Source organism: Sciurus carolinensis, chromosome 11, assembly GCF_902686445.1.
Source record: "Sciurus carolinensis chromosome 11, mSciCar1.2, whole genome shotgun sequence".
In the NCBI taxonomy this organism is placed as follows: domain Eukaryota; kingdom Metazoa; phylum Chordata; class Mammalia; order Rodentia; family Sciuridae; genus Sciurus; species Sciurus carolinensis.
Genome location: NC_062223.1, coordinates 67,124,396 through 67,146,969, shown reverse-complemented (window position 1 = coordinate 67,146,969; position 22,574 = coordinate 67,124,396). Strand labels below are relative to the sequence as shown.

Here is a 22,574-nt window from a genome sequence, read left to right as displayed (position 1 = left end):
GGATTGCATCACACATTGTATCAGATTCCCTAGGTTTTTTGTAACTCATTGTCTTAATTTTATTTCTGTGGCTTAAACTTTTTTCCTTTTTGAATAGCAGGACTCATCCGTGGATAGCCAGCCACGTGGGTTGCATCTGCGGACTACATTTCCCAAAGGCCTCCGCGGGCGCGCCGACAGGAAGTGGCCGGAGCATCTCCCGCCTCCACGCCGAGGCGAAGAGGTTCTATCCGGGGCCTTGGCGCTTCTCTTTCCTTTCGCGCCGGTTGCCGCTGCGGAGCGCGGCGGGTCCATGTGCGCAGTGAGTGGCGCTATTCCTGGCCCAGTAGCACCCGTGCTCCGGGTTTGACCGAGTCCGCGCTGCGATGGACCCCAACACCATTATCGAGGCCCTGCGGGGCACCATGGACCCAGCCCTGCGCGAGGCCGCGGAGCGCCAGCTCAATGAAGTAAGGACGCCCGGCTAGCGGCGGCGGCGATGGACGGGCGGGCGGTCGGGCTGACTGGCTGGCTGACTGACTCTGGCAGGCCGAGTCCTCCAGGCCTGGCCAGAAGCGCGGACGGTGTCGCCAAGGGGCCCATCTGGAGGGGTAGGGTGGAGACCTGACGGCAGCGCCACGCCGGGACGCCTCAGGCTGATGTGGTAGAGGTGGCTGCCGCCAAGGCTGCCTTTGCGTCGGATCCCGAGCTGGGCCTCTGGCTGCGGTCTAGGCGTGAGGAGCCGGCCGGGGCGAGGCGGGCGTGACGGGCTGGACACATGGCTGGCTCCGGTGGCTGGCCGCCCTCTGGCTCATATCCAGCTCTTTCCTTGCGTCCAGGAGGGGGCGAAACTCACTGGAAGGTTTTCAGACGTTTCCGAGACCAGTCTCGTCGGCGCCGAGTCTGGAGGGGCTTCTGGGAATGCAGACTGGTTCATGGGGGGCTCTGCATGTCAGCCTTGTCACTTAGCTGGGCTGATCAGTGGCCTGCCTCTTGGGCACAACTTCTTTCTGGCGAGCTGCTAGGAAAAGCTTTAAGAGGCAAGCTTGCGCCTCCTTGGCAGGGCAGGAGTAGTGCGGGTTTACATATGTGAGTCTGATCCTTGCTTTTCTGTCATAATGCCACAGTCGAGAGGCGGGGTGATGTAGTGGAAAGGGTCAGGTGAAGTGCACCCTTCTAGGTGTAGCTGCACCACCGATTTCTTGAGTGACCTTGGGCAAGTTGCTTAACCTCTTGATCCTGAGTTTTTTCCATTCATAAAATTAGGCCACAGGGTTGCTGTGACGGTCAAGTGAGATAATGTAAATCTGAGTGCCTTGAAACGGGCTGAACTTCTAGATCATTTCAGATGCTGTATTTGCTGAGAGTTAGTTTCTTTTTTTCCCTATTTCCCTATTTTATCCCTATTTTTTTGGATAGCACTCCTTGGAAAGCATTACCACTTGGGTATTTTATTGTACGTGTTCATCATTCCTTGTTTCTTAACTGGTACTGGTTAATGATTTGTATTTTAAAGTCTTCCTGAAAGGGCCATAGTAAACTTCTGTGCCAGTTAATAACTGTATTTTGATATGTGTTGAATCTGTCATTTTTACTGATTTAGCATACATTTTTGAACTTAAAAAGAAGCTCCACTTTAAAGAAATTCAGTTATTCTATGCTCTTAGCTGACATTTAAAACATTACTTTTTGATTTATCAGAAGCAGCAGGAATACTACCAATTGAACAACTTCTTATACATTGCTGTACTAGAACTTTCTGCCATCAAGAAACAGTTCAAGAAGACTATTCACAGTTTACATGAATTAAATAACATTATTTCAAAATAAAAAGTTAAATCTGTTCTATGTTAAGAATATCATCAAACTATGCTTAACAGTTGCATTCTCAAAGTCACCTTGGGAGGAGTTTAGATTTCTTTTGGTATAAAAGGGAGTTGAAACAAATTCTCCTTTTGAAATATTACTAAACTATGGGGGCAGTTATGGATCACTTTTGTTTTAACTTGTGCTTTGATAGACACACGTTTTGATGAACATTATTTTGCTTATGAAGTACTTATGCAGGTGTGAGCCTAAAAAGGCAAAACGTTAGTAATTTCTACTGTGACTAGTGCTCTAATAGTACATTACATTGACTAAATATACCTACTCGTAATGAATTAATTTAAAAAACCATTACTTGAGTTGATTTTCTTGCACAAAAATTGAATAAATAATAGTTTCTGCAAATCTAAAAACCATTTATTCTTTTAAAAATTAAGTTAAAATTTTTATTGTCACATTATAATTATACATACTAGTGGAATTCATTATGCCATATTTGTCTGTGCACATAAGAATCATTTTGGGGGCAAGTATTTCATGTCTAGTTTATGCACTATCATGAAAGACCTAGGGTAAGTATTTCACAAGCTAGTTTTTGGAAGATGAATAATCAATAGTATTCAAAGCCTTTTTTACTTATCCATTGAGTTGCTATTTTGTAATAATATTGAACCATGGACACTGTTGATCTTTTCTGTCAGAAAAAGTTTTCTATCTTCTGTTTCTGTGATTGTTAGCTATTTACATTTCATATGTCTTTCAGTTATTACAATGAAATTTCATTGTACTTTTCCTAAGGTACCTTTTTAAGAAAGCATTTATTTATTTGCATGTTTATTAACTTACATAGTATTTTGTAGTACTGGAGATTGAACCCTGGGGTGCTCTACCACAGAGCTATATCCTTAACCCTTTTTATTTCATTATTTTTTTTTTTTTGTTTTGAGACAGGGTCTTGCTAAATTGCTGAGACTGGCCTCAAATTTATAATCATCCTGCCTCAACCTCCCGAGTTGCTGAGATTACTTTTCTTCTAGAATATTTACTCATTTCTAGTCTTTATTCCATTTTAATGCACTATTTCCTTCCTCCCTTATATTTGAATGCTTTTTGCTTTGACTTTTTTGTGACTAAAACTTGATTTAGGAAAAAGATTCCAGTTGAGTCTTGAAGCTTGAATATAGTCAGAATGAGGAAGTAACATTTTATTCTTGAGAGGCTTTGACTTTGGAGATGACTGATCATTCTACATGTCTTATTATTCGACTGAAGCTGAATTTTTAAATGAAAAAGATCTTTGACATGTGACTGAATCATTCCTTCACTAAGTGAAGTAATCACTGACTGTAAAAATTGCAGATGTTTTCACAGTATTTATAGTGTAGATAGTATGATAACAAAACAGTGCTCTGGCCATAGAGCCTTTGCACTTAGCTGTTACATTTGCTTGGAAGTCCTTTCATTCACTTATCTCCCTGACTTGTTCTCTTACTTCCTTATATTTCCTTATCACCAAGGAGTTCCCTGGCTACCACACTCCCTGTCTCCCTGTATATTTGTTTTCCTCTATAGCACTGATACATCATGCATTTTATTTCTGTTTTTCCTACCATAATTTTTAAGTTTCAGGAGGACGGGAGTTATGTTTTGTTACTATTATTCTTTGATTTGCCAGTGTTAGACTTCATTTACTTACTTAATATTATAATAGATAATAGTATAGGGTTTAACTCTGTTATACTGCTTTCACCTCAAGGATTTGGGTTATTTATAGTACATAGATTGTTAGAGACTGCACTAAAGTCTCCATTTTTAGCAGATATTATCAAGCTACTTTTTCTTAGTATGACTTATGCTATAGTGTGTTTTATGTTTTGATTGCTGTTTTTCCTTTTTGGACCACTGTTACAGTTTTGGAACTCATTGTCACATCCCAATTCTAAATATCTTCTTGTGGCACCCTTTGCCTGAATTATTGAAGAAAACAATTGAAAGGTTCAAGTTGGAAATTCCATTGAAAGCCCTTTAGAAGTTTTAAGTACTGGAATGTTCTGAACAGTCCTCTCTAGGTATTCTTGAAGGATTGGTTCCAGGACCTCATTGGTACCAGAATACCAAGAATGCTCAAATCCCTCATAAAAGGTAGACTTTGTACATAACCTGTGCACATCCTTCCTCTATTTCCTCCTCCTCCTCTTCCTCCTCCTCCTTGGTGGTTTTGGTGGTGGTCGTCCTCCTCCTCATCATCATCACTACCGTGGCTGCCACAGTATTGGGGTTTTGAATCCAGGGCAGTCTGCCACCAAATTACCCCACCCCTTATCTTTCCCTTATCTTTTACTTTGGGACAGGGTCCTACTAAGTTGCCCAGCCTGGCTTTGACCTTGGAATCCTCCTTCCTCAACCTCCCAAGTCACTGGGGTTGCACATGTGCACCAGCCACCATGCAAAGCCATAAACTGAAGTTTTTATATCTAATGCCAGGAAAAAAATCTTTTGAAATATATATTCTGAATAATGGCTCCTAGTCTGGTTCATTAAACACCAACTATCTGTATGCTAGGCAGTGAGCAAAGAGTTAGAAATTGACTTCTTGCCTTCAATCAGCACTGTAGTGGAGCTATGTGTATGTTTTAAGTGAGAACATTATTAAATCTGACTTTGGTAAAGGAGGACATGCTATCAGCATTAATAGCCCCTCTCTGTCAATTTGTAGCCAAGAAAAATGCCCTAAGTGGAATTTGAAGACTTATCTATAGATGCCATTTAAACCTTCAGTTCCTAAGCTTAATGTGCCATACATAAGATGGTTATATAGGCAAAAGTGCTTTCTTTCATGCTTTTTGTGAAAAAGCAAGTGAACTTGGTTTTGATACATTTCTTTATTTTGTGTTTACAAATGGTGACTATTAGTGCTGTGGTGGACCTTATTTATACATGCTAATTTGATTTTTGTTCTATTAGAAGATAAAATCAAGTGCAAAATAGTGGTATGTTTGTAGGACAGTTTGGCACATCTAGAAATTAAAATATTTGAATATATATATTGTGTGTGTATATATATTGAACCCAGGTGTGCTTAACCATTGAGCCACATCCCCAACCCTTTAAAATTTTTATTTTGAGGCAGAGTCTTGCCAAATTGCTTAGGGCCTCAGCCTCTCAAGCTGATGGAGTTACTACAGTTGTGTGGGATTGCGCCTTTCTAATAGTGTATATTTTTGAAAAACCAGAGTTTGTAGGTTGAGTAGCTAACATTCCTTAACTAGAAATGCTGAAAAGTAGATACTATTTGGACTCTGGATACTTTGGCTTTTAGGAAATTACTCAGTGACAATATGTTGAAGATATTAAAGATAAATGTGAAAGATTATATACACACATATATACATTTATTTATTTATTTAGTACTGGGTATTGAACCCAAGAGTGCTTTACCACCTAGTTACATCCCTACTCCTCCCTTTTTAAAACTTTTTAAATTTTGAGACAGATCTTGGCTAAGTTGCCCAGGCTGGCCTTGAACTTGTGATCTTCCAGCCTCATCCTCCCAAGTCACTGGGATTATAGGCATGTCCCACCACATTTGGTTCTGTATTAGTATTTGTAGTAAAATAATCTTTTTCGGATGTAGTAGATGGATATATAATTTCATTGTTTCTGTCAGTGACATATTAATGATGACTCTGATTGAAGTGGTATTTTTAAATTTTGATCCCTAAGTAATTTATAATGAAATTTTTGTTTGATGAAGGCAGGAGAATATAGTGAGTCTCAGCCTGGTCCTCCTTTTTCCCCTATTATAACTTAACTTCATCATGCTTCATATTTCATGTAAAATAGAAATAGTATTTGTCTTTGTCAAATTATTTAGTAAAAGGAAAGGTAAGAAATTCCATAGTTCTTGTATTCATTTTATGTAAAAGTCTATTGTGGGTGTCCTTAAGCCTACCTTATAAATGATCTTCCTTATAAATGGTACAGTAGCTAATTGAAGTCTCTGTGGTTGCATTTCAGTAAAGAGAAAGTATAAAATGTTACAGTCTTAAAGATAAGTAACTTTCAAGATATTGAAATTAGGTGATTCCATTGGAAAATGTGGGTCCAGAGGGAAACTGACTTTGGGAGAAAGAGATTCTCTTCATGAGTTAAAATTTACTTCTGGTTTGAGGAGCTGATAAACATCATTGAGAAATAGCCTAGCAGGCAATTGGAATGTAGAACTGAAGTTTAGAAGAGAAAACCACAATGAAAAGTCATTTTCTTCTGTAGGTTAGTATAGAGAGGAGGAAAGTATGAACCAGAGGGTGTTGGGTGGACTAGAGGGCCAAAGTTTGGGCTATGCCCATTTGGGGGACTTTGAGAAGCAGGAAAAAGGAGATTGGGAAATTGTGCATAAAGGTAGGAGATATACAAAGAAAAAAATTTCAAGTGAGAAGGACTGTTGTGGTTAATTTATTTTTCTAAGTTTTTATTTGTACTTTTTAGTTATACATGACAGTTGAATGTATTTTGACATTATACATACATGAAGTATAATTTCCCATTCTTTTTTTTTTTAATATTCTTTTAGTTGTCAATAGACTTTATTTTTTATTCATTTATATGTGGTACTGAGAATTGAACCCAGTGCCTCACACATGGTAGGCACGTGCTCTACCACTGAGCCACGACTGCAGCCAGACTTACCATTCTTGTAGTTGTACATGATGTGGAGTTTCTCTGGTCATGTATTTGTATATGAACATGGGAAAGTTATGCCCGATTCATTGTACTGTCTTTCCTATAGTTATGGTTAATTTAGTTTCATTTTTCTTATACGATTTTCATAATTTTTCTACCAGTGAACATGAATTATTTTTGCAATATTAAAAAAAAAATTAGAAGAAAAGGACATTGGTAATTCTGGGATTTTTTTGTTTGTTTTTGTGGTGATGGGGATCCAGTCCAGGGTATTGTGCGTGCTAAGCAATCGCTGTACTGAGCTTCATCCCCCATAGTCTAGGGTATTGGTATTTGAGAAATTAAAATGAACTGAAGACTTTTCAGGGATAGGGGAATGGGGAACAAGTTCTGATGACAGGATTAAGGAGTGGAATGATAGTAAGGGGATAGGATAGGATAAATGGTAGGTTAAAAAGGGAGCAGGATCAGAGAACTTGGTGGGTTTTGTGGTTTTCATTTTTTCCCCCTTTTGTAAACTTAGACCTATGGGAGAGTTGGGAAGGCAGAGTAAGCTGTGGCGAAACTGGCTGTGGAGTAGACATGGGGGGTGGGTAGGTATTTCTGGCCTATTGCTACTACCTGTTAAAAAAAATGGTTTTTCCATTCATCATGTTTTATAGTTATCAGTTCTTGAATTAGATCCTTCATACTGCTTCAAGACCGCATCATACAGTATAGATCTGGTCATGTAAAATCTTTTCAGAAGTTCACATTTAATTAGATTTTTTTGTACCAGGAATTGAACCTAGGGGTGCTTAACCAGCGAGCCACATCCCCAGCCCTTTTTTATATTTTATTAGAGAGGGTCTCACTTGAGTTGCTCAGGGCCTCACACAGAGTTGCTGAGGCTAGATTTGAACTTGGGATCCTCTTGCCTCAGCCTCCTGAGTTGTTAGGATTAAGGTATGTGGGCCACTGGGTCTGGCTTAATTAGATCTTTATGTCACAGTTTACCTATTCATATTTAATCTTTCATCATTTGCTTTAGTTCTAATAATCTCTTTAACATAACTCCTTTTCCTATTTAAAATCTTGTCTCTGCGTTTCTGAGTTTGAGCCTTTTAGAGTTTAACTTGAGATTTAATTGGTTTGTTCAATTACAGCTCCTTTCAGTGTAACATTAAAGTTTCTGGCAATTGTAATACTAGTAAAAATTGTAGAGTTAAAAGAGATGAATGGTGGTGTTGGGACTATTGAAGAATTTTGATGAGATGAATTAGGGCGAATATTGAAATTATCTGGGTTGATGACAGATAATGAGAAGGTACAAAGTTTAGAAAGGTAAGGTTTTATGTTAAGGCTAGCAGCCTTTAAATTTGAGTATTAGGTTTATGTGTATATGCCCTAATTAATAATGATGTATAACTACTAGTCTCTTGCTTTGGTTCTCTGGTACTCTGACTGCTAGAATCCAAGAGCTTGAAGAGAAGACCAGTCCTGTAATTAGTGTCAGCCTACAGAAGTTACATTTAGACTTTTAAAAGGTCTATTGTAGCATCTTGAGGCTTATGTCAGTATTTGCTAAACTGTTGAGAATACTGTAATTTTTGTAAGATTTATAGTTTTGTGATAAAGATTGATGTTAGTGGTATTTTTACAAATTGCCATAAAAATGTGAAGAGAATTCTTTTTACTATGTGATAGTTTGCTATACTCAGGACTGTCAGAAAATTATGAGATTAGACTGGCACAGTGGCACAGTGATAGAGTGCTTGCCTGGCATGTGTGAGGCACTGGGTTAGATTCATAGCACCATGTATAAATAAATAAAATAAGGGTTCATTGACAACTAAACAAAAAAGAAATTAAAAAAAGTAAGTTGTTAGAGATAAATCAATGCTTAGAATGTTTTTTCCTAATTTGGAGAGTTAATGTATGTCTTTTAAATACAGATCTTTGGCCTTTTCCTCCATTTTAAGACTTACTTTGTTGTGTGATTTGTATACCATAGAGTTCACCTGTTTTAAGTGACAGTCAGTGATTCATGCCACTGCTACCTCAGTCCTGGGTTTGAACCCCGGGGCCTTATGTGTGCTAGGAAAGTGCTGTACTACTGAGCTGCATTTCCAGCCTTTTTTGTTTTTTGTTTTGAGACAGGGCTTCAGTAAATTGCTGAGGCTGGCCTTGAACTTGTGATCCTTTTGCCACAGTCTTCTGAGTAGCTGAGATCACAGGTGTGTGCCGTCATACCTGCCACAATTAGTTTTTAGTAGATTTATAGGTGTACAACCATTGCCCCAATAATATCACTTATACCATTTTGCTGTTTATCGCCCATCCCAATCTCAGGCAATCACTAATTTACTTCTGTTTCAATTTTCTTTTTGATTGTCCAATATTTAGTATTACTTCTTTTTAACTTCTTTGGGAGAATGCAAGGCTTCTTCTGCCTTAGGAATTTCAAATAGATGGAAATTTGTGTGGAAAAGGTCAATAGATGTCCTAGATTGAGTTCATTTATGCTATCCCCACTTACAGAAATTTTTCTTTTTACTATTAGACTAGCTCAGTTGCTTGAAAGACATAGTTTTTATCATTGCACTTTTGAATTTCTACCTGTGTTTTTTAAGGCAGTGTATAGCATTAATAAAGTAATAAGTGCTTATTTTCATAGTTCAATTGATTTTTTAAAGACTATTGAATTCACCCATTTAAAGTATGCAATTGTGTGGTTTTTAGTATGTTCACAGAATTATGCAAATATCACCACACTCTTTAGAACACTTTCCTCACCCCCAAAAGAAAATGTGTACCCACTATCAGTCACTTCTCATTGTCTCCTGCTACCCCAGCCCAACACACACTCCAGCCTCAGGTAACCTCCTGGTTTTTTGTCCATACAGATTTGCCTGTTCTGGACATTTCATATAATTGAAATTCTATCAGTCTTTTGTGACTGACTTCTTTCACGTAGTGTAAATCTTGAAGATCCTTTAACATGGTAGCATGATAAGTATTTCTCTCTTTTTACTATGGATAATTATTCTCTTGTATATATTGATCTGCCACCTTTTACTTGTCTTTTCAGCAGGTGTACATGTGTTGTTTCTACTTTTAGGTTATCATTAGTGCTATTAATGTCCATGGAAGAATAGTTTTGATTTTTATTAATCAGAGTAATTTGCATGTAGTACAAAGCTAAAATAAGTATATATAGTTAATTCACTTTTTGTCTAGTTATATCACCAGGATAGTCATCACCCAGATGAACATGTATATAATATTTTCATTAGCCTAGAAAGTTTCCTTGATACTCTTCTTATTTAGTACCCTTCCTTCCCCAGGTACTATTATTCTGACTATTGTTCCTATGTAGATTTGCCTGTCCTTGAATTTTATATAAATAGAATCACATGGTATGTATTTAAGGAGTTTGACTTCTTTTTCAACTGCGTGTGTGTGGTGTGTGTGTGTGTGTGTATGTAGTGTGTGTGATTGCACATATACCCGCCAGAGATTGAACCCAAGATCTCTACACTTAGGCAAATACTCTCATTGATCTTTATCCCCAGTCCTCAATATGTTTTGAAGATGAGTCTATTGGTTGATTTTGTAGGTTGGTTTTACTTATTTTTTAATTACTGTATAGTATTTCGTTATATGAATGTTCCATGGTTTTTTCATCCTTTCACTTGTTAATGGATAAGTATTGTGGATATAAGGAGTCATTTATATGTATTTTTTTTTATTGTAAACAAATGGGATACATGTTTCTCTGTTTGTACATGGCGTAAAGGCATACCATTTGTGTAATCATAAATTTACATAGAGTAATGCTGTTTGATTCATTCTGTTATTTTTTTCCCATCCCCCCCACCCCTCCCACCCCTTTTCCCTCTATACAGTCCTTCCTTCCTCCATTCTTGCCCCCCTCCCTAACCCTAACTCTAACCCTAACACTAACCCCTCCCACCCCCCATTATGTGTCATCATCCACTTATTAGCGATTTTATATGTATTTTATAAGGATGAAATTGCTAGGTTGTAAGGTAGGTGCATGTTAGAACTACCAGTTTTCCAAAATGGTTATACCGTTTTCTCTACCTATTAGCATTGTATGAACATTCCATCTTTTTATATTCTTACCAACGCTTTGTTATATTTCATATATTGTTTTGGCATAGGATTGACTTTTATCTACTTGTACCAATTGTTACCACTGACATACATCCCCAGCCCTTTTTATTTTTTATTAAAGACAGGTTCTTGCTAAGTTTTTGAGGCTGTCCTTGAACTTGTCATCCTCCTACCTTGGCCTCCTGAGTCCCTGGGATTTATAGTTGTATACCATGGCCCCCACTGATTTTTTTTTTTTTAAACCCAGCAGAGCTTAACCACTGACCTGACTGGCCTGGCTGAAATTTGCACATATTTGTTGCTTATTTTTTGTGTGGCATAATGAATTCTCTTACTCAGATGTTGCAGATATTTTCCTTTTTTAACTTTGTTTGCACCAATGGGGAAGTTTATAAAAAGTTCCTCTTTTTTTCTTTTTTTTTTGGGGGGGGTGATACTAATGTTTGATCCAGGGTCAAGTCCTCTACAATAGCCCAGCCCCCAAGTTTACATTTTATCTGCTTAATCCTAAACTATTTTTTATGTCTTTCTGCCTTTGTATCAGGTTTTTTCCTTGCCAAGATGATAAAAATGTTTGCCTTGGTTTCCTTGAAGTACCTTTGTGATTTTATTTTATTTCATGCCCAGGCTGGCTGTAAACTGTGCTCAAGTGAATTCCTCAGCTCAAGTGGTCTTCTACCTTAGTCTCCTAAGTATCTGGGATGGGACCCTCAGTTGTTTTATTTACCCCTAAGGTGATTGACACAATGTCTGACTTATTTTTTATATTAAAATCTTAAGAAGTTAAGAGGTCGATAAAGGTTCGTTGTTCATGCAACATCTATAGATTTCCAGTTATGCTGTAGGATGATACAGTGAGTGGCATATGCTACTTTTAACTCAAATAATGTACCTTGTATGAAAAACAGAAACAGTGGTGATTTTGATGAATTGGGTTGTTTTAACATGACTACTAATCATAAACCAACAACCTCACCGGGACTTTTTTTTTTCTTTTTTTTGGTACCAGGAATTGAACCCAGGGGTGCTTAACCACTGAGCGACATCCCCCAGCCCTTTTTATATTTTATTAGAGACAGGGTCATACTAAGTTGTGGAGACTTTGAATTTGTGGTCCTCCTGCCTCAGCCTCCCAAGCTGCTGGGATTACAAGGCATGCACCACCATGCCTGGCCTTCATCAGGACTTCTGATCATAGAAAGCCGTGTGTTTCAAGTCAGAAGTACAAACTTCAGCACTGGGACCTCAAAAGAAATTGTGTACCTACACAAAATCACACGTGCTGTGTTTTATGGATTTAAAGAATTAATGAGTAACCTGGCTATATTCAGTTTACACCTCTCTAATGTTAGATCATACTGTAAGAAAGATGAGCTACTGAATATGGATATATAAGGTACATATGGCATTTCTTTTGCGGTGTTTTACTGGTTTGTTGTTTTTGGTGGTGCTGGGTATTGAATCTTGGATCTTGCACATGATGTGCAAGTGCTCTACCACTAAGCTATATCCCCAAGCTATTATGTCTTCATAATTTGCTAAAATATTTTCTGTCATTCTATTTTCTTCTTATAGTTATCCTTTGTAGTGGATTTTAGTACTCATTTGTAATTGAGACAGTTTCTGATTTAACTTTCTCAAGGCTTAATATATAAGAAGTGGCATCATTTAGACTTATAACCAGGACTATGATTGCAGCAGTCCATTCCAGAAGCCTACGGTTTGACGTAGGAGAACATATATGTTATCAATGACCTGAAAAATATATTAGTAATAGTGTGGATAGTGTTGTCCTTTGTGGTCTCATCTGTCTATTCCTTTAGTATAAAATACCCTTCTCACTGTTCTCTGCCCCTAGGCAATCATATCTGTTTCCAAGCCATTTATTTATTGGTTCTTTGAGTTTATTCAGTAAATAGTTTAACTGTTTGAAATGCCATGTATCATAATTAGGATTAGGTATACAAACAGTATGTTCCCTATTTGGTGGAACTTAGAGTATATTTAATGATAGAAAAAGGGATAAAACTGGTTTACAAATATAGTAGTTACGAGTATGTAATAAGTGTTCTGAAGAAAAAATCAGTTAAAATTATGAGCATTCTAGGGACCCTTACTTTAACTTGAGTGGTCAGGTAGGAGAGGCTTCTTTAAGGCAATAATGTTTAATCTGAAACACAGACAGAGGGAATTTGGGAAGCTGTTAACTCTGAAGCAAGGGAGAGTAGAATGTTGTAAGTAGAGACGCACAGCATGTACAAAGAGTCTGAAATGGGGTGACATGTTTCTTGTTGAAAGAACCCAAAGAATACTGGTATGGTGAGGGCAGGGGAGAAAGCTTTTTATTGTTTTATTTTATTTTTGTATTTGTTCATTCTAGATATCCATGACAGTAGGGTGTATTTTGACATTCTATACATACATAGAATAAGTATAACTTGTTCCAATTAGGATCCCATTATTGTGGTTGTATATGATGTGGAGTTACATTGGTCGTGTATTCATATATAAGGATAGGAAAGATTGATCCCGTTCTTTCTACTGTCTTTTCTATTCCCAGTGAAAGTGTTTTAAATGAGACTGAAGAAATAGATTGGGGCAAGCTATCTTTATTTATTTTATTTTACTTTTTTATATATAAATTTTAGCTGTAGGTGGGCACAATACCTTTATTTTATTTTTACGTGATGCTGAGGATCAAATCCAGGGCCTCCTGTGTGCTAGTCAGGCACTCTACCACTGAGCCATAACCCCAGGCCCAAAGTATCTTCTTTAAGGTCGTTTCAAGTTGCAGTAGAAAGTTTTTAAAAGGGATTGACTTACAATTTTATTTTTAATTAATTAATTATTTTTGCAGTACTGCAAATTGAACCCAGGGTTGCTCTACCACTGAACTACATCCACAGACAGCTCTTTTTATATTTTATTTTAAGACAGGGTATTGCTAAATTGCCCAGGCTGACTTTGAACATGGAATCCTTATGCCTCAGCATGAGGATTATGTTTAAATCAGGTTGGCTGGAAAATGGAGAATGGTTGGGCATGCACGTAGTTAATTTAAGAGGCCTATGGGCTTGGGGTATAGCTTAGTGGTAGAGCTTTGCCTAGCATGTGCAAGGCTCCAGTTCTGGGTTTGATTGCCATCATCACAAAAAAGAAAGAATGGTAGTCACCTGGACTAGGTTGGTATTGATGGGAATGGAGAAAGTGGGTATACTTCAAAAACGTACATTTTAGAATTAGGACTTGATGTGTTAAATTGGGATGAAGAAGAGGGAAATATGAGGATTGCTATGAGGATGGTGATGAAGGAAGTTAGGAGAGGTTGTTTAGGAATAATATAGAAGTTTATAGGGGAAAAGATGCTTTGAACATAATAGGTCAGAGACTCCAGCGAGACAATGAAATAGGGATGTCTAATAGATAAATCTTTTATGATGACCTGGATTGGAAATAATGTATTTAACATATAGATTTTATACACACACACACGTATATATATATTATTTTTTATTTTCTTTTGGTGTGGGGTATTGAACCCTTTGATGTTTAACCACTGAGCCACGTCCCCAGCCCTTGGTATATTTTATTTAGAGACAGGGTCTTGCTAAGTTGCTTAGGACCTCACTAACTTGCTGAGCCTGTCTTTGAACTTGCGATCCTCCTGCCTCAGCTTCCTGAGCCTCTGGGATTAACAGGTGTGTGCCACCATGCCTGGTTGTATAGATAGTGTTTATTTATCTATTTATTTTTAACTTTTATTTATTTATTTTCATTATCTTTTTTGACAGTGATAAATATTTTTTAAAAAAAACTTTTCATACATGTAAATAGATAGTATTTTAAGACATGGATTGGATGAGATTGCTGGAGACTGCAAAAGGTGGTATATGATTGAGTCCTGGTAAGTTCTAGCATTTATAGATTAAATAGAATGGGAAATCAGCGAAGGAACCTGAGGAGAAAGACCATGAAAGTGGTGTAATGAATGGCATTGATGAAAGGTGTATAAAGAAAGTAATAGTTGTTTTCTGTGTTGAGATTTAGTTAGAGTAATGGAAAAGGTATCTCCCCTTCATCTCTCTGATTCTTTGTTTGCAGATCTTACTTATTCCACTACATTAGGAGATTTCTTCTGATTCTTCTGTAGTTTCTGCTACTACTTCTATTAACTGTTTATTTTTTATTCCTTCATACAATGTATAATTTTCCATGATCATGGAGCTTGGTCATCGTATTCAGCCCTGTACTCTCAGCTCCTTGCATAATGTCCTGTACCAGGAACACCTAACTATGTAATTTTCAGACAGGCTGAATAGGGTATCACTATAGATGCTAATGTGGAGTAAATTTTTTTTGTATTAAAAAAGAATTCTCTTTGAGATGTGTTTGCAGAATGTTTTAGGGGAAAGTCTGTAAAGAGGAAATTAAAATAAAAATCAATATTTTTCAAGTGAGGGGCTGGGGAGATAGCTCAGTCAGTAGAGTGCTTGCCTTGTAAGCACAAGGCCCTGCGTTCGATCCCCAGCACCCAAAAAAAAAAAAAAAAAAAAAAAATTTTTCAAGTGAACACCTACACAAAAATACTAAAACTTAGACTGAAAAAAGATGACATTTATAAGTGGTGATTGTGTTGGGATGGAGGGGAATTAAACTGCACATCATACAAGAATGCTCAGTACTGTAATATAAAACTTAGAAAATAGAAAATGTATGAGGAGTAGCTCTTATCACCCAGTGATAACTGCTTTTAGCATTTTTGTTGTATTTATTTGCAGTCTTTTCTGTATATGTTGCATCACTTATCCATATTTATTAAATATGATCATATAGGTTTTATTCTGCTTTTATTATGTTAAAGCTATTGATTTTTCCCCTTACATTGAAATATTATAGGTATAGAAAAGTGTTCATAAGGATAGTTTTCGCAAACAACACCCTTATATAACAGCCACCAAATCAGGAAGTAAACATTATTAGCCCCTTGGAATCATCCCAATCTATACATTTTTATTGATTTATTATGTGTCTAGCAACTTAACAACATGTATACAAGAAAGTTATTACTGAAAAGTAGAAATAGATATCACAGAGCTTTTTTTTTTTTTTTTTTAAAGCTGTAGCTACTAGTGTAGGTTAAGAATGTTTATAGCAGCTCAGTTCACGGTAGCTAAACTATGGAAACAACCTAGGTGTCCTTCAACAGATAAATGGATTAAAAAATGTGAGAGGTACACACACACACACACACACACACAGACACATGATGGGATATTAGCCTTAAAGAAGAATGGCATTTGTCAGTACATGCATGGAGCTGGAAATATCACGCTAAGGGAAATAAGCCAATTCCCAATACCAAAAATGGAATGTTTTCTTGATAATACAGATGCTAATTCACAATGGGGGGTGGTGCTAGGGAAGAATAGAGTTACTTTAGATGAGGTAGAGGGGAATGGAGGGAGGAGAGAGGGTGGGGGGGTAGGAAGGATAGTAGAATGTGTTACCCCATGTACATATATAACTATATGCCTGGTGGTATTCCACTTCATGTATAACTGGAAGAACGAGAAATTATACTCCATTATATATGATGTATTAAAGTGCATTCTACTGTCATGTATAACTAATTAAAACAGATTTTTAAAAAGTATTAAAAAGAAAAAACACTAGTTGGGCCAGGCATGGTGGTGCACCCAGTGGCTTGGAGGGCTGAGGCAGGAGATCACGAATTCAAACAGCCTCAGCAGTTTAGCGAGGTTCTAAGCAACTCAGTGAGACCCTATCTCTAAATAAAATACAAAAAAGGACTGGGGATGTGACTCACTTGTTAACGTCCCTGAGTTCAATTCCCAGTCCGCCCCCCCCCCCAAAAAAAAAAAAAAAAAGCTAATTGGGAGAAATGGAAGGACAGTGCAAATGCAAGCATACAAACATTTTTAGAATTTGTCATTACTTATTCAAGTTCAGGATAGGAGAATGATGGGACATAAGGGTGGAACCAGGTTACAAAGACTTTTTTGTATGAACCAAGCAATGGAAGAGTATTAAAGTTTCTTGGATCTGTTATTTTAAATTGTATTTATTTACAGAAACTTAAAATGTTTATTTTTTTCCCCTCTTTTCCCCCATTTGTTTGTAGGCACACAAGTCTCTGAATTTTGTTTCAACATTGCTCCAAATTACGATGTCAGAACAACTGGATTTACCTGTAAGACAGGCAGGTAGGTATCCTGATTTTCTTGATGTGAAGATACTGTTTAAAAGGTTTGTAAATTGAATAGCAGAAATATCTTGGGATGGCCTTTCAGTGATTTTCCTGAGAACCAATTTGCCCTCAGTGTTTACAAGAAACAGCTAGTGTCTTGATATTTGGTGTCAGAGTTTAAAGGATTGCCTAAGCAATTTAGTGAGACCCTGTCTCAAAAAATAAAAAGGGCTTGGGTGATAGCTGGTGTTAGTATTGCCCCCCGTACTGGGGAAAAAAGTGGAGGGGGGAGGAAAGAGAATTTAGTTTCATTTGAGTGTGTTTTGCTAACAGTTACATTCTCAGGGACCAAAGTACTGCTTGACCTACTGTAGGTGTTCAGGTAATGAACATAATTTATTTGTTTTTTATAAAAAGGTTTTATATAATTAGCACAAATTGTGGAACTTTTTTTTAAAATTTATTTTTATTGTAAACAAATGGGATACTGTGGAACATTTTTGTACCAATATATCATAATAATTTTGTTGTACCAAGGTCAGAAATAAGTTTTCCATTTCTAATTTAAAGAAATGGTCTCTTCAGTTATTTTAATAGCATTTTCTTTGCTTTTTTTGTGGGGTGTGTACTGGGGATTGAACTTGGGCACTCATCCACTGAGCCATAAACCACATCCCCATCACTATCTTTTTTTGGTTGTGGATGAGCCTTTATTTTTATTTTTTTATTTGTATGCGTTGCCGAGAATTGAACCCAGTGCCTCACACATGCTAGGCAAGTGCTCTACCAGTGAGCCACAACCCCAGCCACCCATCGCTGTTTTGTATTTTATTTAGAGACAAGGTCTTACTGAGTTGCTTAGTGCCTTGTTTTTGCTGAGGCTGACTTTGAACTTATGATCCTCCTGCCTCAGCCTCCCAAGCTTCTGGAATTAGAGACGTGTGCCACCACTCCCAGCTTCATTTTCTTTTGTTTGTTTGTCTGTCCTCCATACAGGGAATTGAACAGAGAGTTGCTTAACCACTGAGCCGCATCCCCAGTCCTTTCTTAAATTTTGAGACAGGGTCTTGGTAAGATGCTTAGGGCTTCACTAAATTGCTGGGGTTGACCTCAAAAACTTGCAATCATCCTGCTTCAGCCTCCCAAGTTTCTGGGATTACAGGTATGCACCACCATGCCTGGCCCTAGCTCTTTAAAAACTATTTTTTGTATTGAGACAAGGTTTCTCTAATTTGCCCAGTGTCCTTGAAGTTGTGATTTTCCTTTCTCAGTCTCCTGAGTTGCTGATATCACTGTACCTGTGTATCACTGTACCTGGCTAATCCTTATTTTAAAATTACATCCTTTTTTTTTGGTGGTGCTGGGGGATTGAACCCAGGGCCTTGTGCATGGGAGGCAGGCACTCTACCAACTGAGCTTTATCTCCAGCTCTAAAATTTCATCCTTGGAATATACTTTATAGTGTATAGCATGTAGTGGTTTCATCTACTAGACTTTGGATGATTGACTTGTCTTTGTAGTGGAGCATAAAGATTCTGGATGGAATAGATTGAATCATGAGATCTTTGCAGTATAGTTTGTTAGTTTGTTTTGTTGGAACAAAAAACTTTGAAAATATCAATCAAATAAGTTTATATTCCAATTCTTTATTCATTGTTAGAAAGAAAGACTATACCCAGAAATGTAGGAACTGTTATTAGATCTTAATTTTAGTTTTTATTCTGCTTTGGAGATAAAGAATCAAAATTCTTTAGTAGTGTCTCTCTGGAATATGCCAGTAGTCAACATTCTTTATTATAGGTATAGTTCATCTTAAAACTTGTGACAGTTTGTTTTTTTATTTTGTTTTGTTGGGTATTATGGGTTGATCATTGAAACTCCTGTATGCTAGATAAGGACTCTGCTACTGAGCTACACTCCCAACGCTTTTTATTTTAGAGTCAGAATCTTACCCAGGTTTGCTTTGAATATGAGATCATTCTTCCCTAGCTTCCTGAGTTATTGGGATTACAAGTGTATGCCACTCTGCTTGTTAAAGGGTGCTACTCATTTTTCAAGTACCATAAGATAGAGTATTAATTTAATTCCCAAGGTAAAGCAGACTAGACTATAAAAATGCTAGTGATGGGACTGGGGTTGTGGGTTAGTGGTAGAGCCCTTGTGTGGCATGTGTGAACCACTGGGTTCCATCCTCAGCACCACCTAAAAATAAATAAAGTAAAGGTATTGTGTTCATCTGCAACTAAAAAATATTTCTAAAAAAATGCTAGTGATGTCAGTTTTCCTTGTTCAAATGGGTGCAGGACTTCTGTTAAGAATTGCTAGTTACAAAAACTAATGTTTTACAGAATTTAGGAATTGATTAAATTTGAATAATTTCCCTTTGCTCTGTATCTGTTCTACATTTGTGACCCATACGCCACTAACCACCCCACTCAAGGGCTGGGTTAAAAAACAGCAACAACAACAACCACTTTTTAGCCACTTAAATTTTCCCATAGGTTTGGTGACTTCATCAAATAGCAATGTACAAAGGTAGCAGTGTATGATAGTTGATAGGAAATAAAAATCCCCTCTCTCTTCCCCATGCTAGCAGTTGAATCCAGGGCTTTGTGCATGCTAGGCAAGTGCTATATCCATAGCCCTTTTTTAAAAACATTTTTGTTTTGAGACAGGATTTTGCTAAGTTGTCCAGGCTGGCCTCAAACTTGTTATCCTCTTGCCTGAGCCTCTCAAGTCCTTGGGGTAGGAATGCACTACTGCATCTGTAATCTATCTTTTTTTTTTTTTTTTTTTTTTTTTTTTGTAAACAAATGGGATACATGTTGTTTCTGTTTGTACATGGAGTAACAGCATACCATTTGCATATTAATACATTTACATAGAGTAGTGATGTTTGATTCATTCCATTATTTTTTTCCTCCCTCCCACCTCTCTTTTCCCTCTATACAGTCCCTCCTTTCTCCATTCTTGCCCCTTTCCCATCCCCCATTACGTGTCATCATCCGCTTATCAGTGAGATCATTCGTCTTTTGGATTTTTGAGATTGGCTTATCTCACTTAACATGAGACTCTCCAATTTTGTAATCTATCATTTTTGAGCATAACAGATTCTCCCACGAAGTAACATGAATTTGAAGTGCTGTGTGATTGAAACTTAGATTTATAGATTTAAGAATCTTTATATACTGTAATTTTTCTATGATAAACATTTATTTTTTTATCACCTTTGTGAATTAGCTTTGGAAATTATTTTTGTGTGAAATGGTTTGTTTAGAAAACTGTTTCGGTAAAATTAGTTTAACTATTCTGTAGAAAACTGATTAAAGCAGGCGTGATGGCACAACCCTGTAATCCTAGCCCCTCTGGAGGCAGAGGCAGGAGGATCACAAGTTTCAAGCCAGCCTCATCAATTTAGCAAGAGCCCAAGCAACTTAATGAGACCCTGTCTCAAAATTTAAAAAAAAAAAAAAAAAAAAAAGGTGGGGGGTCCTGGGGATATTGTTCATTGGTGTCCTCAGATCAATCCCCAGTACCCCCTCCCTGGGGGCGGGGGGCATGTAACAGTTTTACTTGTAGTGTTTATTTGCAGGGTTCTCTTAGGTTGACTGTTTAATTTGTTAGTGATTGCTGTAACTGAGTGTTAATTTTGTGTTTTGATTATTAACTTCTAAAATAATTAAACAAAGCTGGATATAGTGGTACATGCCTATAATTCCAGCTACTTGGGCGACTGATGCCAGCTGGGGCAACTTAAGTGAGACCCTGTCTTAAAATAAATTATAAAGAACTGGGGATACAACTCAGTGGTAAAGTGCCCTTGAGTTCAATCCTTAGTACCACCAAAAAAAACCTGAATGTAGTATTTTGTGTGTAACACAAAATGATTTTTTTGTTTGTAACTAAAAATAATTTGAAAGAAATAATTGAGGAATTGACATTTAATAAGGGGCATTAACATTGCTTTCATAGTAAACATTCTTTTTTCAAACTTATCCATAGGTGTTATCTATTTGAAAAACATGATAACACAGTACTGGCCTGATCGGGAAACAGCACCAGGGGATATATCCCCTTATACTATTCCAGAAGAAGATAGACACTGCATTCGAGAAAATATTGTAGAAGCCATCATTCACTCTCCTGAGCTCATCAGGTATGTAATTTTCAGGGCGTTTTTTTTTTTTTTTTTTTTTTTGGGGAGGGGGGGAGTGTTCTTTTCAGAACATTCAAACCTACCATTTTTATAGCAGAGAACTTACCCAACAAATGTTGTTCTAGGAGAGTGTCTTTTTGATTAATTGTCTTATAACAGTTAAAATTTACACTCCTAAAACTTGGAAAACATTCTATTGTCAGGTGAAAGGGAGTAATAAAAACTATGAAATGACTGGGCCTGGTGGTGCAGATATATAATCCCAGTAGCTCAGGAGGCTGATGCAGGAGGATAGTGAGTTCAAAAGCCAACCTCAGCAACTTAGCAAGGCCCTAATAAGCAACTCAGTGAGACCCTGTCTCTAAATAAAGTACATAAAAGGACTGGGGATGTAGCTCAGTGATTGAGTACCCCTGGGTTTAGTCCCTAATACCAACAAAGCAAAACAAACAAAAACTATGAAATGCTCTCACACTGTATTTACTAATTTTTTTGGTACTGGGGACTGAACTCAGAGGTGCTTAACCACTGAGCCACATTCCCAGCTCTTTTTTTTTTTTTTTTGGAGACAGGGTCTCACTGCATTGCTGAGGCTGGCCTCAAACTTAACATCCTCCTGCCTTAACTTCCCAAATCACTGGGATTACGGGAGTTTGCCACCACGCCCAGCTCATATACTTTATATTGTGTAGTCTTTTGATACTTGAAAGCTGTTATTTTACTGAGATTCTGGGGTTTGAACCCAGGTCCTGACCCATGCTAGATAAATGCTCTACCACTGGGCTACACCCATTGAAAGGTCTTATTTACATATTGCAAAATTTTTAAAAACTATAGTTGGTGTTCTTAAGTGATACTTATTACTTTCAGAGATTTTTAAAAATCTTAACATTTATAACAGTTGTTCAGTTTTTTAAAAGTATTTTTAAAATTGTCAGTGGACCTTTATTTATGTGATGCTGAGAATTGAACCCAGTGCCTCACATGCTAGGCAAGTGCTCTACCACTGAGCTACAACCCCAGCCCCAGTTTTTTTTTTTTTTTTTTTTAAGTTAGTAGGAATAGTTTTTGCTGAGTAACTTATTTTGAATTATTGTGTTATTTTGCATTCTTCATATTGTGTATATATCCAAATGTCAGGTAGATTATTTGAAATTAGGTGTTGTCTGAATAACTCATTTCCCCATGTATGAGTTAGCAAAATTTTACCTGGTAGCATTTCTTCCTTCTTACTGTATATTTTTGACTTATAGGGTACAGCTCACTACATGCATTCATCACATCATCAAGCATGATTATCCAAGCCGCTGGACTGCCATTGTGGACAAGATTGGCTTTTATCTTCAGTCTGATAACAGTGCTTGTTGGCTAGGAATACTCCTTTGTCTTTATCAGCTGGTGAAAAATTATGAGTAAGTGTCTTTCCCAATTCCCATGGAGTTTCAGGAAGTAGGAAGAGTTTTACATTACATACTAATTTGAACATGTAAAATTACATTTGGACTAGATCATGGAATTAGTAAACTAAATGCTTATTTTAATTTAGTATTGTCTTTTTCTTTTTCTTTTTCTTTTTTTCTTTGTGGTAATAGGGATTGAACC

General features: G+C 37.1%; 1 protein-coding gene across 1 annotated transcript in view; it reads left to right on the top strand.

Annotated features, from left to right (window-relative positions):
• The first annotated feature begins 207 nt into the window (after positions 1 to 207).
• Ipo7 (importin 7) overlaps positions 208 to 22,574 on the top strand; it is a 56,609-nt gene continuing 34,242 nt past the window's right edge. The window contains exons 1-4 of the mRNA XM_047567656.1: positions 208 to 449; positions 16,751 to 16,832; positions 20,819 to 20,972; positions 22,226 to 22,384. Of these exons, the coding sequence (XP_047423612.1) occupies positions 366 to 449; positions 16,751 to 16,832; positions 20,819 to 20,972; positions 22,226 to 22,384 (479 nt within the window). The 5' untranslated portion in view covers positions 208 to 365. The remainder of the gene's footprint in view (positions 450 to 16,750; positions 16,833 to 20,818; positions 20,973 to 22,225; positions 22,385 to 22,574) is intronic.